This window comes from Chiloscyllium plagiosum, unplaced genomic scaffold, assembly GCF_037043375.1.
Source record: "Chiloscyllium plagiosum isolate Xiang-an unplaced genomic scaffold, Cpla_swu_hap1 HiC_scaffold_19, whole genome shotgun sequence".
NCBI lineage: Eukaryota > Metazoa > Chordata > Chondrichthyes > Orectolobiformes > Hemiscylliidae > Chiloscyllium > Chiloscyllium plagiosum.
This window is the reverse complement of record NW_028270157.1, coordinates 20,527,675-20,540,666: the sequence shown is the minus strand read 5'-3', so window position 1 is coordinate 20,540,666 and position 12,992 is coordinate 20,527,675. Positions and strand designations below refer to the sequence as shown.

At 39.8% G+C, this 12,992-nt stretch overlaps 1 protein-coding gene across 5 annotated transcripts in view; it reads left to right on the top strand.

Moving 5' to 3' along the window:
* LOC122559777 (anoctamin-4) overlaps positions 1-12,992 on the top strand; it is a 194,091-nt gene that overhangs the window by 154,376 nt on the left and 26,723 nt on the right. For all 5 annotated transcript variants that reach the window (XM_043709787.2, XM_087997098.1, XM_087997097.1 and 2 more), the window contains 5 exons: positions 2,440-2,574; positions 6,266-6,362; positions 8,812-8,872; positions 11,370-11,452; positions 11,785-11,925. In XM_043709787.2, coding sequence (XP_043565722.2) covers positions 2,440-2,574; positions 6,266-6,362; positions 8,812-8,872; positions 11,370-11,452; positions 11,785-11,925 — 517 coding nt within the window. The remainder of the gene's footprint in view (positions 1-2,439; positions 2,575-6,265; positions 6,363-8,811; positions 8,873-11,369; positions 11,453-11,784; positions 11,926-12,992) is intronic.

Sequence of the window (12,992 nt, the reverse complement as noted above, 5' to 3'; positions counted from 1 at the left end):
GTGGCTCTTTTTGACAGCTTTCTGAAAAGTCTTTGGTAGATTGTAAAAAGCTATTCCAATTCAATGACACAGATTAATGTTTGGCAAATTCTCATGGAGTTCAAGATTGGACTGAAATTGTGTTGCAGTGAGAGACTCAAAAATCTATTGCTTTTAACAGGCCACTGAAGTTTCACGTATGTGAAACGTGTGGTCGCTGAGCAGAGACGAGTCTGAATTTTGTGACGGTACAACTTTAATATTCTACAGCTCCTAATCGCACATTTATAATACCAACAATCCAACCAATTCATTGCATTGTTTTAGAACCATTAGTGTTATGATTTGGGGTGGGAAGTGTGCTCTGTCCCACTACCATATCAATCACAATCCAATTGGTTCTGCTTTAACACGTTACTTCATCACAAATTGGCTTTAATGCAATTTAAGATTTTAGGCTGTTATTTGCAGAACATGAACTTAGCTGAATTAGCTATAATGCGATTCTGGTTGCATTAGTTTACGTGGTGCGGTTATTGCATGATTTTCTCAGAACGTGAGATCGCACGAGAATGGGACTATCACATTTTACCAGAACTGACTGGATAACTTAGAATGGCTGAACTAGGTAAAACACTATGATTTGTATGTTAGACTTTGAATATAAAGATCCATCAACCAGATTTTAAAATATAAATCCATACACTTACTAATACTGCATAAATTCAATGTTTACTAATACTGAATGTAACTGAGTATGTACAATTCTGGTTGAGAATCTTTAGCAGATAGTGATTTGGAATTATGATCAAACTGTTCATCTTATGAGAGAAGCTGGACCAGGGCTCCAGGTACCACAATGAGCCCACAAAGGTTCCTACCCTGAAATGAGAGAGCTGAGCCAGAAGTTCAATTCCTACAAGCTTTGTCCCAACTGATGTAAACAATATTCAAAGCGGAAATGCGACCATCAGAAACCAAGACAGATGGGTAAATCAGTATTTATCAAAAGCCGTGATTTCTAAGAAATGGTGCTCATAAACAAATTTTTATTTACATAGAGGTCAGTGACTGATAGCCTCTTCTGAATATATTCAATATACCTTTCATGAAAGAATAGAAGTTCTTATTACAAGAAATAAAAACACAAACTATGTCATACAGTATGAGGACTTTTGAAATGATCTCATTATAAACATCAAAAAGAGAGATTCATACCTTTTTTATCCCAACAGTAGCCCTACAGACACTCAAACCTCTGTTAGGCATTACCAGCTGTCTCCATACTCAACTGGAGCAGTTGTAGTTTATACAACAAATTGCCAAATGGAAACATTCACTACATACAATTTTCTTCAGTTAATATCTGTCCCGGAGACCCTTGAAATGAGCAATAACGCAGCCGAATATTACTTAGCATGATCTCTGTTTTCTACAGCATTCCAGGACCTCTTCTCCATCCCATCAGAGCCATCTATTTCTGAAGCTTTCTTCCCACTGACTTTTGAGCTTTTCAGGACTTCGCATCTGCCCTAACTGTCAGAGACCGCTAATAGCGCCTGTATGTCTTGCCATGATCCTTCTTCCCTCTGAATTAAGTTTGGATATATCAACATTAGATTTGTATGAATACTTTTCACCTCCAGTTTCTTGGATTTCAGATTCTTCGATCCTTGTGCCAAGGAGTGGGAAATTGAAATTAAGATGACGTTCACACTATAAATATATTTTGGTGTGAGGCTATTTGTTTTGCTGTGGTCACATTCCAGAAATGTCAGGATGGAGATCTCTGGATGTGATACTCTCTCTCAGCTTCACTTTGGAACTAGTTGGTGTTTGGTTACCTTCAAGTTGGTACAAGACTAGTTTTGGATTTACATTCTTAATCAATTTGGGGCATACAAAGTTAAACTTGACTCTTTACATGAGAACAGGTCCACTGGTCTAGACTGTAGGACAGTGTCAGCTGATCTGGTCCCATGAACTTGGCCTTATGGAAGACTTGTACCAACTTCTGATCCATCTTGTACCAATGTGACCAGAATCTGTATAATTGGTGTTTTGTTCATGCAATTGCACTTATGTATTGTGTTAAAAACTGGACTGACCTGTCATTGTTTTCTTCAACTATCTAAAAATATGCTTGGTGATCCATTGGCCTAGAACTTTAAGGAATCTTCAAGATTTTCCTCCTCTGATATTTTGTAAGCAGCATTAGCATTGTCTTCAACAGCAGCCTGGAGACCCAGGCAGCCTCTGATCAGTTTAATTCTTGGCGTATTAAAGGAGTTATCAACTAAACCTAAATGATCCATGTTTCTCTCACTGCCTGCTGCAGCGAATTTGCCAATGCCTTCCTGAATTCAGAAATCACTTTTAAGGATTAGTCTAGCATTGAAATTTCCATGGAGAGGTAGCATCACTTCGTGTTTAACAACAACTTGTTTCCTATCTTTGCAGGCGTTACTTTGGTGAGAAGATTGGCCTGTACTTTGCCTGGCTAGGTTGGTACACTGGAATGCTGTTCCCAGCTGCTATTGTTGGCTTGCTAGTGTTTTTGTATGGAGTTTTCACACTGGATTACTGCCAAGTAAGGTATGGGTTGGTATCATGTTTGGGGATGTCTGATTTGGTCTTCAGTGGAAATAAATTGTTTTTAAAGTGTTACTTTACTTTAAAACAAGGTGTGAACTTGGACACTTGTTTTTTTCTTTGTGTAATTGAGCATGTTAGTAGACTAGAGGCATTGACTATTCAAACCACAGATTCTTCTGTCGTTATTACACCCAGAGTCTGGGCAAGGTTCCCCAATTTATGCTTACAGGTGGGATACCCCAAATATTTGAGCTTCCAAGTGAGGAATGGATTGGCTGGCTGTCTGTATTCACTGACCCCACTCCCCCACCTCCCTCAACTGGTAGAGACGAGGTTAATTTAAAAACTCATTAATTTTCTTGTGAATATAGTACTCCCCAGACCCAGATGAACTTTCCTTTTAAAAAAGAAATCTATTTGCGCCAGGCTGGAGTTAACAACAAATGACACACTCGTCCCTACACCCCAATTCTTTCCACCCAAGTGTAAAAGGATAAAAGTTTTTAAAAACCAGGCAGTTATTCTGATCAGTCTCTGAATTGTTTGTGAAGAATGCATAGTTTGAATGTTGCTGCCATTGCAGTGGAGGTTGACATTGACGGTCAAACACTTAACTTCAAGATTCTTAGTTTTGCAGGTTGGTTGAGATTCTGCAGTTCTGATTCCTTTCAACAGTGACTGGGTTATAGCATTCAGGATGAGAGTGTCCTTCAGTTGTCCTGTTTCCTTTTGTCTGACTCACTAGCTAGTACTCTCAATGACCGGGTTCCTTGATCTGCAAGGCTGTGGTCAATCCTAAGAGTGGCATTCAGAGTGCTGCACTGTCAGAGGTACTGCAGTTTGAGGTGAGAAGTTTGGTTAAGACCACATCTGCCTCTAAGTGGGTATAAGAAGAGACCTTCTCGCTACTTTTGAAGAGGGCAAGTTCTCCTTCGAGTTCTGACCAATATTTGTCTGTCAACCAATGCCACCAAGCTATGTAGTTAGATCATGGATGTAGGAGCTTGCTGTTCATAAACCGGCAGCGATGTTTCTACATTTCAACTGTGACTCCTCTTTTATGAAGTTTGTTATTGGTTGTAAAGCATTTTGGGTTCATGAAAAGCACAACATAAATCCAGTTGTAATCTCTGGATATTTGACGTGGAAAGCAGGTGAAGGAATTGAAAATGTCTCCCTTCATGGCTGGTGTGGTATGCATTGAACCATAGAAAAATACAGCACAGAGAGAGGCCATTCAGCCCATTGTGTCTGTACTGGCCAAATAAAAACTAGTTACCCATTCTAATCCCATTTGCCAGCACCCAGTTCATAGCATTGCAGGTTAAGTGCCTCAAGTGTAAATTTTCAGAGTTTCTGTCCACTTTCCCAAGTAGTGAATTCCAGGCACTCACCACCCTCTGGATTTTAAGTGTTTTTTCTCATGCTCCCTCTAATCCTTTTATATATGTATGTGTTCCCAGTAATTGATCTCTCCGCGAGAGAGTGACCAAATATTGGTCAGAACTCTAGGGAGAAATCGCGTACTTGATCCAAACCCCTCATTATTTTGTACACCTCGATCAAGCCACCCCCTGGCATCCTCTAGTCTAAGAAAAATGACCCCAACTTTTTCCTCTTTCCTGCAAATTTGAAGTCCTGGCAACCTTCTGGATTTCTGATGGATTTTATGTTCTGCCACTTTTTTGATTCTTCAATTTGTTTTCCAGACTTGAAGTGCAGAAGGTAGACAACTTTCCTACTTCTCCTAGACATACTGTCAACCTTTGCAATGCAAATCTTGTTTCATTGTAAAATTCACGTCAGACCATGTGACCGTATTCGTATTTTTAAAACATTATTTTGAATGTTGAGTCAGCTGGATATTTGTGTTGCCCAACAGGGAAGATGGCTGGAATTGAACTGTTTCTGATGGCCATTCTTGATATTCTCTTAATTTAGGTTAACACAACTCAGTGGTTAGCACTGCTGCCTCAGCACCAGGTTCCCAGATTCAATTCCACCCTTGGGTGACTACCTGTGTGGAGTTTGCACATTCTCCCGGTGTCTGCAAGGGTGACCTCTGGGTGCTCTGGTTTCCTCCCCACAGTCCAAAGATGTGCAGGTTAGGTGGATTGGCTGTGTACAATTGTCCATGGTGTCCAGGAATACGTAGGCTGTGTGGATTAGCCATGGTAATGCAGGGTTAAAGGTATAGGGTGAGATGCTTTTCAGAGGATCAGTGTGGACTTGGTGGGTCGAATGGCCTGTCTACAATGTGGAAACAATCGACAATTATATGAATAATTTTATAAAGCATGGATTGTTAAAAATGAGAAATAAAGGGCCTCAACATTGCTATAGATTTCAAAATTTATCTCGAGGGGATATTCCAGAGGAGGGAAACTGTTTGGTTTCTTAATCTGGAATAACCTCATGTTCGTTGTGGTGCTGATTTTCAGTATTACAAATGTTCCTTGCTGTGAAGTATAGTGTTGCAGGTGTCAGAACTTAATCAGGAAAAGCTCTGTTCATATTTGGTAAGTGGGACAGTCCATCTCTTTGTGAAACCCTGATCAGGTCACCAAGATCAATTGCCTGACTGACAGCCGGACAGGGCAAAACAATTCTCACGAGAATTATTCATTGTAAACACATTTATTCTTTAGTATAGCAATCAAACAGGAAGATACTTAATCTATTATTATACAACTTGAACGACACCCCTTTAAAACCCCAAACACACTCTCTCTTATTCACAAATAAACCAGTTAAAAGATGAACCTTTTGACACACGCATTTTGGGTTTAAAAAAATGTAGACAGGGAAAACATGTTCTAATTATCATTAAGACCATAAGTCTGAATTAAATGTGTCTCAGTTTCTTTTGATGATGCTAAGACAATGGTTCTTCATTTTGATAGTTATCTGGTGAACCTAGGACTTGTTAATATTTATTTCCTGCTTTTTTTTGCATTTTCACTCTCTTGGTGGGGGAGAGGGGGGCGAGACATGTTTTCAGTTTGTTAGATCTGGAGGCCTTCTGTCTTAAAGGTTTGTATCAAACTGGAGTTTGGCTATACTAAGAGCTATCATCAGGCAGTTTTTCTCAACTCAAATACTTCGAGTGCCACTCGGTCTCAGTACATCAATTGCTCCAGCAGTAACATTGCCTTGTGCGGGTAAAAGTGTATGCCATTTGGTTTTATGCAACTTTGAGAACTCGCATGTTATTTCAGCTCGTATAGCAAAGATTGACATTATAATCCAAAAAGGAAATTGTGTGGTCCACTACACAACACAGATGGAGGCCGTTCGACCCACATTGCTGTACTCTCTATTTGAAAGAGCTATCTAACAAGTTGCATCCCAATGTTCTATAGCCCTGAATGTTGCCCAATGCCAATTGACAGTATCTGCTTCTATTGACCCTTCCAGACACATATTCAAAATCATCATAACAGCTCAGTCTTTTGTCACTCTCACTTTTAATAAGGTCCTGTAGTTACTGACTCCCTTACCACTGGAAACAGCACTCCTTCCTTCCTTTGGTCTGAACCCTTCAGAATTTTGAACAGCAGATTGTTCCCTAACTTGCCCCATTCAGAGGGGAACATTCTGAGCTCCTCTATATCTCATTGTATAACTGAAGTCTCGTGTATTACCTCAGTGCCTGGAATGTGATTTCACTGTCTCCTCTTTCCTCATCTAGTAAAGAAATCTGCCAAGCAACAGAAATAATTATGTGTCCACTCTGTGACCATCATTGCCGCTACATGCGGTTATCGTACAGCTGTGTATATGCCAAGGTAAGATATCAAATTCCATTAAATCATGACTCTCGATAGGTGCCAATGAATGATTGTGTAGATTCACAACTTCTGCAAGATGTATTATTTTGAGCCTTTACTCACAATAGCCACCTCCCAGTTGTGACAGTCAGACCTAGGTGTTTAAAGTGCAACAAATAATTGCAGGCCATTAAGCTTCCTTTGCCTTTTGCGCATTGCTGGAAAAGATTTTTTTTGTCCTTATCAAGACCATTCCTGTAAATAGGAGCAAATGCTTTTAAACTGTAGGAGAAGAGAATACTGATTAGTTGGCAAGTGAACTCTGGTAGAGGTGTTGCCATTGTGAATATATTGGTTAATTGATAACAGACTGATGAGGGAAAGCAGTAGTGTAGTATCTCTGGACTTGTAATCCAGCCTTCCAGGCTAATGGGCTTGAATCCCAGGATGGCAGATGGTGAAATTTTGAATTTTAAAAAATCTAATTGAAAGCTAGTTGAATTGCAACCACTGTTGTAAAAGCCCACCGAGTTCATTAATGCTGTATTTAGGGAAAGAAATCTGCTGTCCTTGGCCTAAACTACATGTGACTTCCTCTGAAGTGGTTCTGGCAAGCCACTCGTAGAGGGCAGTGGGGAATAGGCAATAAATGCTACCCCAAGCCGCAATGCCCATGTCCCATGAATGAATAAAAAGATACAGCCAAGTTGTTTAAATGTTGAACCAGGCAGGTACAATAATTTAGGTGTTGACCTGAGGGATAGGTCAGAGAACGGCTGTTGAGTGGACAGGAGCAGTGCCTGAACCAGGAGGGATTGTTTGCCAACGTATAAACGTTGGTTTCCCTTTACCCCGGTACTCTTGTGAATGGTCCTAATGAGTGCACGATGAAAATCGTCAACAAAATTCTTATTTCAGCAATTTCTATTTTATGCCACCAAACAACCATTACTTTCCATTGAATTGGAAGGAGGTCAGTTACAACAGGATTGATATCAAAGTGGCTTTGCTTGTAAAAATCCTTGGATTCATCACTTCTTTGAAACTATGATTGGTTAATCAAAAGCTGGTGAGGCATTTCAGAATTGTTACAGCACAAATAGTCCATTCAGCCCTTGATGGCTGTGCTAGGTCTCCAAGTAAGCACAGAATAGTGTTGTTGGCCCACCAATGCCTCACAACATTCTTCATTTTCCAAGAACAGCTGAGTTCCCTTCATGAAAGACTTGTTTAAACCTGTCTCTACCTCTGTCTCAGGTGTTTACATTTACAAGTTGATTAAAATCTGTGCGCCTTCATTCTGGATCCTATCATAAGTGGGGCAAGCTTCTACTGAAGTACTCTGTCCAGAACACTTGTTTAAAAAGTATCTGTCTTGAAAGATATCCACAATCCCTATCGTTCATTGACACTCAAAGTAGTTCCAGATTTCCACTGCTCTAGTGTGAAAGTCAAACCCACTGGCATGAGCTTGGAGTGTGTCTGACCCAGATTGGGCAAGGGTGGTGGATTCTTTCCCTAAAGAACGTTAGCAAACCAGCTGGGTCTTCAATAACAATCTGGCAGCTTCACAGTTCTTATTTATAATACTGAAAGTCTGCTGAAAATTGCAATTTGCAGAGTGGGCTTTTGTTCTTTGAGGGAGGTGGGCATTGCTGGGTAGGGCTGCATTTTATTGCTGATCCCTAATTGTCCTGGAGAAGATCTTGATGAGCTACTGCCTTGAACAGCTACAGTCCATGGGATGCAAGTAAATCTGATAGGGAAGCAATTCCAAGAGTTTGACTGGCCTACTGTGAGGCGTGGTGATATAGTGCCATTTGATAACTCCCCATTGTCAGTGGCTTCTTTGCTTAATTACTTGTCTAGATTCTTGGATTGTCAGTCCTGTACTGTAACCACAATACTTCCGTATCCTTCGCTCAACCAAAACTGATATCCAAGTTATTCCATACTCTGCCTTTGATTAGTTTTTAATTCACTCGTGGGCTGTGGGTGATGCTGGCTGGCCAGTATTTATTGCCCATCTGTAATCGCCCTGGAGAAGATGATGAGCTGTTGCCTTGAATTGTTTTAGTGTGTCTACCTACCGTAGACAGAATGTTGTTAGGGGAGGCAATTCTCAAATTTTGACCCAGCAACACTGATGGAACACTCGAACAAAGCATCTGAAAAGCTCCAAAGGTCTGGAGTACTTCAGTTAAATATTAGCTTCATTGATTCAGATTTCAAATATGTTACAACAGTGTGAGGCATTTTTCTTGAGACAGTTTGTTTCAAGAATAAAAGCTTTCTTCAGAAATCCCTCCAATTTACTGACCTGGGTAGGTGGTGGTCAGCATTGCGAGCAATACCTTGTGGGTCATCTGCAAGATGTTGGAACGTTTTGGTGCTCAGAAGCTGCTAGGATTGACTCACTTCTAATAGTGTTTCCTGTAATCATATGGAAAATATTTTCCATTTATAGGTGACTCACCTCTTTGACAATGGAGCTACAGTATTCTTTGCTGTTTTTATGGCTGTATGGGGTAAGTGTCCTTTTATCTCTGATGAAGTTATGGACGAGTAGAAAAAACCAGAGTGGGTGGGAGTATCAAATCAGCCTGATTTTTATATCCTCCTGTTAACTGCTTAATTTGTGATTTCATTTTTAACTACTTTGAACTCTTTTTACACTCCACCATTTTTGAAAGGAAATCTAATTTTTAAAAAAATTAACATGACCACCAATTGCACTTGTGAAAATTCAAATCCAAAGCAGATGTAAACCATTTCAGCCCCAGAATCCTGCAGTGCCAGTCAATAAGATCATGGTTGATCTGATTTATAAACTCCAATCCACATTCCTGCCTATGCCTTATAATCTTTCATACTCTTGCCTAATAAACAGTAATTCATCTCGGTCCTAAAAATATTCAGACTCCCCTTCCACCACAGTTTTCAGGAAGAAACTTTCAAAGATTCATTAAATCCTTTTTATTGCAGGCCGTTCAGCCCATTGAATTCTCACTGCCCCTCTGGAGAGCAGCCCACCCAAACACACCCCACTACCCTATCCCTGTAATCTTGCATTTTCTATAGCTACTCCACTGAGCCTAAACCACCTAGGATGCTATGGGCAATTTAGCATGGCCAATCCCAACCTGCAAATCTTTGGTCTGTGGGAGAAAACTGGAGCACCTCTAGGAAAACATGTAGACAGATGGAGAATGTGCTAACTCCACGCAGTCTCCCAAGAATTCCCTTGAATTGGTATTCTTGTGAATTATCCTGATGAGTACATCATGAAAAGCTTTGACAAAATGTCTTTTCTTTTCCCCCACCCAAGAGTTCTCAGTTTCTGTACTGGCAAACAGCTATTTAATTTTTGATGGCTTTTTTTTTAAAAAAAAATTCTTGCCTTGGTCTAAGTGAGAAATCACATGATGCCAACGGGTTTTTTTTGGAATCACAAGCTTTCGGAGCAATGCTTTCCCTGATAAAATAAATAAATCTTTTGGACTATAACCTGGTGTCATGTGACTACTGACTTTGTCCATCCCAGTCTGACACTGGCACCTTCACATCTTGGTCTAAATGTATGATGGTAAATTCTTGTTACCTAAACTCAGGTTGATCAATGTATCAGGAAGAGGAAGTTGAACAAAGATCCATTTGAGTCCGGTGCTGTCTGGTAGATTGTAAGGTTTGGGGAATATTATGAAGGGGGTGACATTTTTTCTTAAAGACCACATTTTTCATTAAAGCACAACACCTTTTCTGGTTCCACTTGGTATAAATGGCAATTTGCTGTCCCCCTTGCTTCACAGAAGCATATAGCACAGAATGAGGCCATCCAGCCCATCTTGTCTGTGCTGGATCTTGGAAAATGCAATGCAATTAACCCTGCTTCACTGTTCTTTCCCCACAGTCCTGCAGTGTTATTCTTTTCCAATAGTCATTTCAGATTGCTACTGAATCAACTTTCACCTTTTTCAGGCAACGTATTGAATTTTTTGAATTTAGAAGTTTTTTTAAGAAAGAAAAATCTCCTCTTTCCTCTGGTTCTTCTGCCATTGGTGTTAAATCGCCTTTCTATGATAATGGACATCACCAGGTTTTAATCGATGTCAAAGTCACATGATTCTAATACCTACCAAATCTCCCTTTTCTTCATCTTCCCTTTTTAGGAAGAATATCAACTTCTTGAGTAAAAGAAAAATACTGAAGATGTTGGAAATCTGAAATAAAAACAAATTGCAAGAGAAACCCAGTAAGTCTGGCAGCAATTGTCAAGAGAAAAAGAGTTAATGTTTCTATTCTAGGCACTGTTCAGAACTTGTGAAGAACAATTAAACTGAACTCCACCAATCTCTTCACAGATGCAGCCAGACCTTCTGAGTTTCGCCAACATCCTCTTCTGTTTTTATTCTTGAGTCTCTTCATATTAAGTGAAGTCCTACATCTTTTGCATCATTCTCCTCCGCACCCTCTGTGAAGCTTTGCCCCTTCCTTTTTTAAGCATTTCAATAGCTACAATTAAACCAAATCTTTTTCTCATTTTGTATTTCAACTATACTGTAAGAACAGTGTATTTTGCTTAAAGTTGATAGTTTGACCAATTTAATTGCATCTGGAACGCCAAGTCTTCCACTTTCCTTTAAAATAAGAACAAGTTAGGGTCTAGGCTACTTTAATATATTTTGAGGGATTTTGGTCTGGTCCATAACAGTAACCAAATTGCAACAATAGGACTTATGGTCTATCAAGCTAAGTTTCATACTCCAATTGGACTTGTCCAATGTTGCCTTCAGCTGGCATTTGTAACAACATCCTATGGTGTAAGGAGCATACTTTTTTGCATAAGCTTCATCTTGTCTTGATTGATTGATTAATCAAATATTAATTCCTCTGGAAAGTGTAGAAGACCCCTTCAGATTGTGACCACTGTTGAAAAGGACATCAACTGAATGGTGACCCTTTTCAATTCACTAGGGTATTTTAAGCTTGAGTTTAATCTCCTCTTCTGTCTGTTTCTCACCTCAGCTACAGTCTTCCTGGAGTTTTGGAAAAGGCGGCGAGCAGTAATTGCCTACGACTGGGATTTGATTGACTGGGAAGAGGAGGAGGTTCGTGTTAAGTGACTCTACAACCTGAGTATCTGTCCATCACATTGTGGACTGATACTTGAGGGAAGCCAACATTCAAGTGTTTCACTGAAGTTAAATATTCTTTTGGTTACCTGCAACCACCTCAGGGAAGCTGATAGGATTTTTAATTCAACGGGAATTTTGAGCCAACACACCAATTAAATAGTGAGGGCCAAAATTGATAAGTTTACTTCTGTTTATGTGTTGGCTGTTGTTCAGACAGACCCTTCTATTCTCAGACTCAGAAGGTTCTATTATGGAGCCTGAACTAAGAGGATAGAAAATTGAATGTCTTTATCTTTCACCTGCAGGAAGAAATCCGTCCCCAGTTTGAAGCAAAATATTCCAAGAAGGAACGGGTGAATCCTATATCAGGAAAACCAGAGCCTTATCAAGCTTTCACTGACAAATGCAGTAGGATCATTGTATCAGCTTCTGGAATATTCTTCATGGTTAGTTAATTAATTACATTGGATGATATAGAATCAACAACAGAAATGGGGATATCCAGCCCAACTAATTTCTACCAGCGTGTAGAACACCCTAGAGTGCATACGAGTGGAAAAGTACAAGTAGACAAATCCTGACAGGGTTGAGACGAGGCAGTTGGAAAGGGAGGATACCAGTGCAATGTGTAAATGCTCTTAGAGTAGCCTGGCTGAATGTCTCACTTCTCTGCAGTTGATTCTATTGATACCTATGAACTTTTTTTTTTCTCTATGCACTCTCATGTCTTGAAACATTTAGGCTATTTGTCTGTCAATCTGTTCCATGTTCTAGTGCGCTCACTGAACAAAGCAGTTTTCTTCTTTGATTTATTAGTATCTGCCTTGTTTGTAGGTTTTTTGAATCCTTCACGTGCAGAAACATTTTCTTCTCTACCCAACTCTGTTATGAAGACCTCCATGAGCTCACCTCTTAACCTCCCTCCGTCTTAAAGTGAAAAGGCTGTGCTCAATCATTCTTTTTCAGTCGCAGTGATCTCTTATTTCTGGTCTCATCCTTATACTGTGTCTGTGCCCTTTTTACTGTGTGGAGGTAGTGCTGTACAAAAATATCTCTGATAATCACTGTGTATGTACCAAGAGTTTGGATAATCTTTCTCTCTGCTCCATGTTCACATTAATAATTGTACATCATCCTTGACTGAAGAGAAACCCACCCCCATTTATTGTCTGTTTCAACCAGATCGGCAGGATTTGAATTTCCAAATCATTTTCTGATTATTGGAGTTATCGTACTGGATTAAAATCATTCATAACTCCTGAGTATGAGTTGAGAACTTGAAGAATTTCTGTTAAAAGTATGCAAATACCTATTTGTGCCCAAATTTATGGGATTGCTGTGTTTTTTTTAATCAAGTTGACTAGGATAAATTCATTCCCCCCCCCCCCCCCCCCCCCCCCCCCCCCCAAGGATGTGCCACATCAGAAGAACAAATTTCCAAAAAAAAGTAGCAATAATGTTACTTTGTTCACAATAATGTGCCAGTAATGTATGACATGGCATAGAGTCAGTG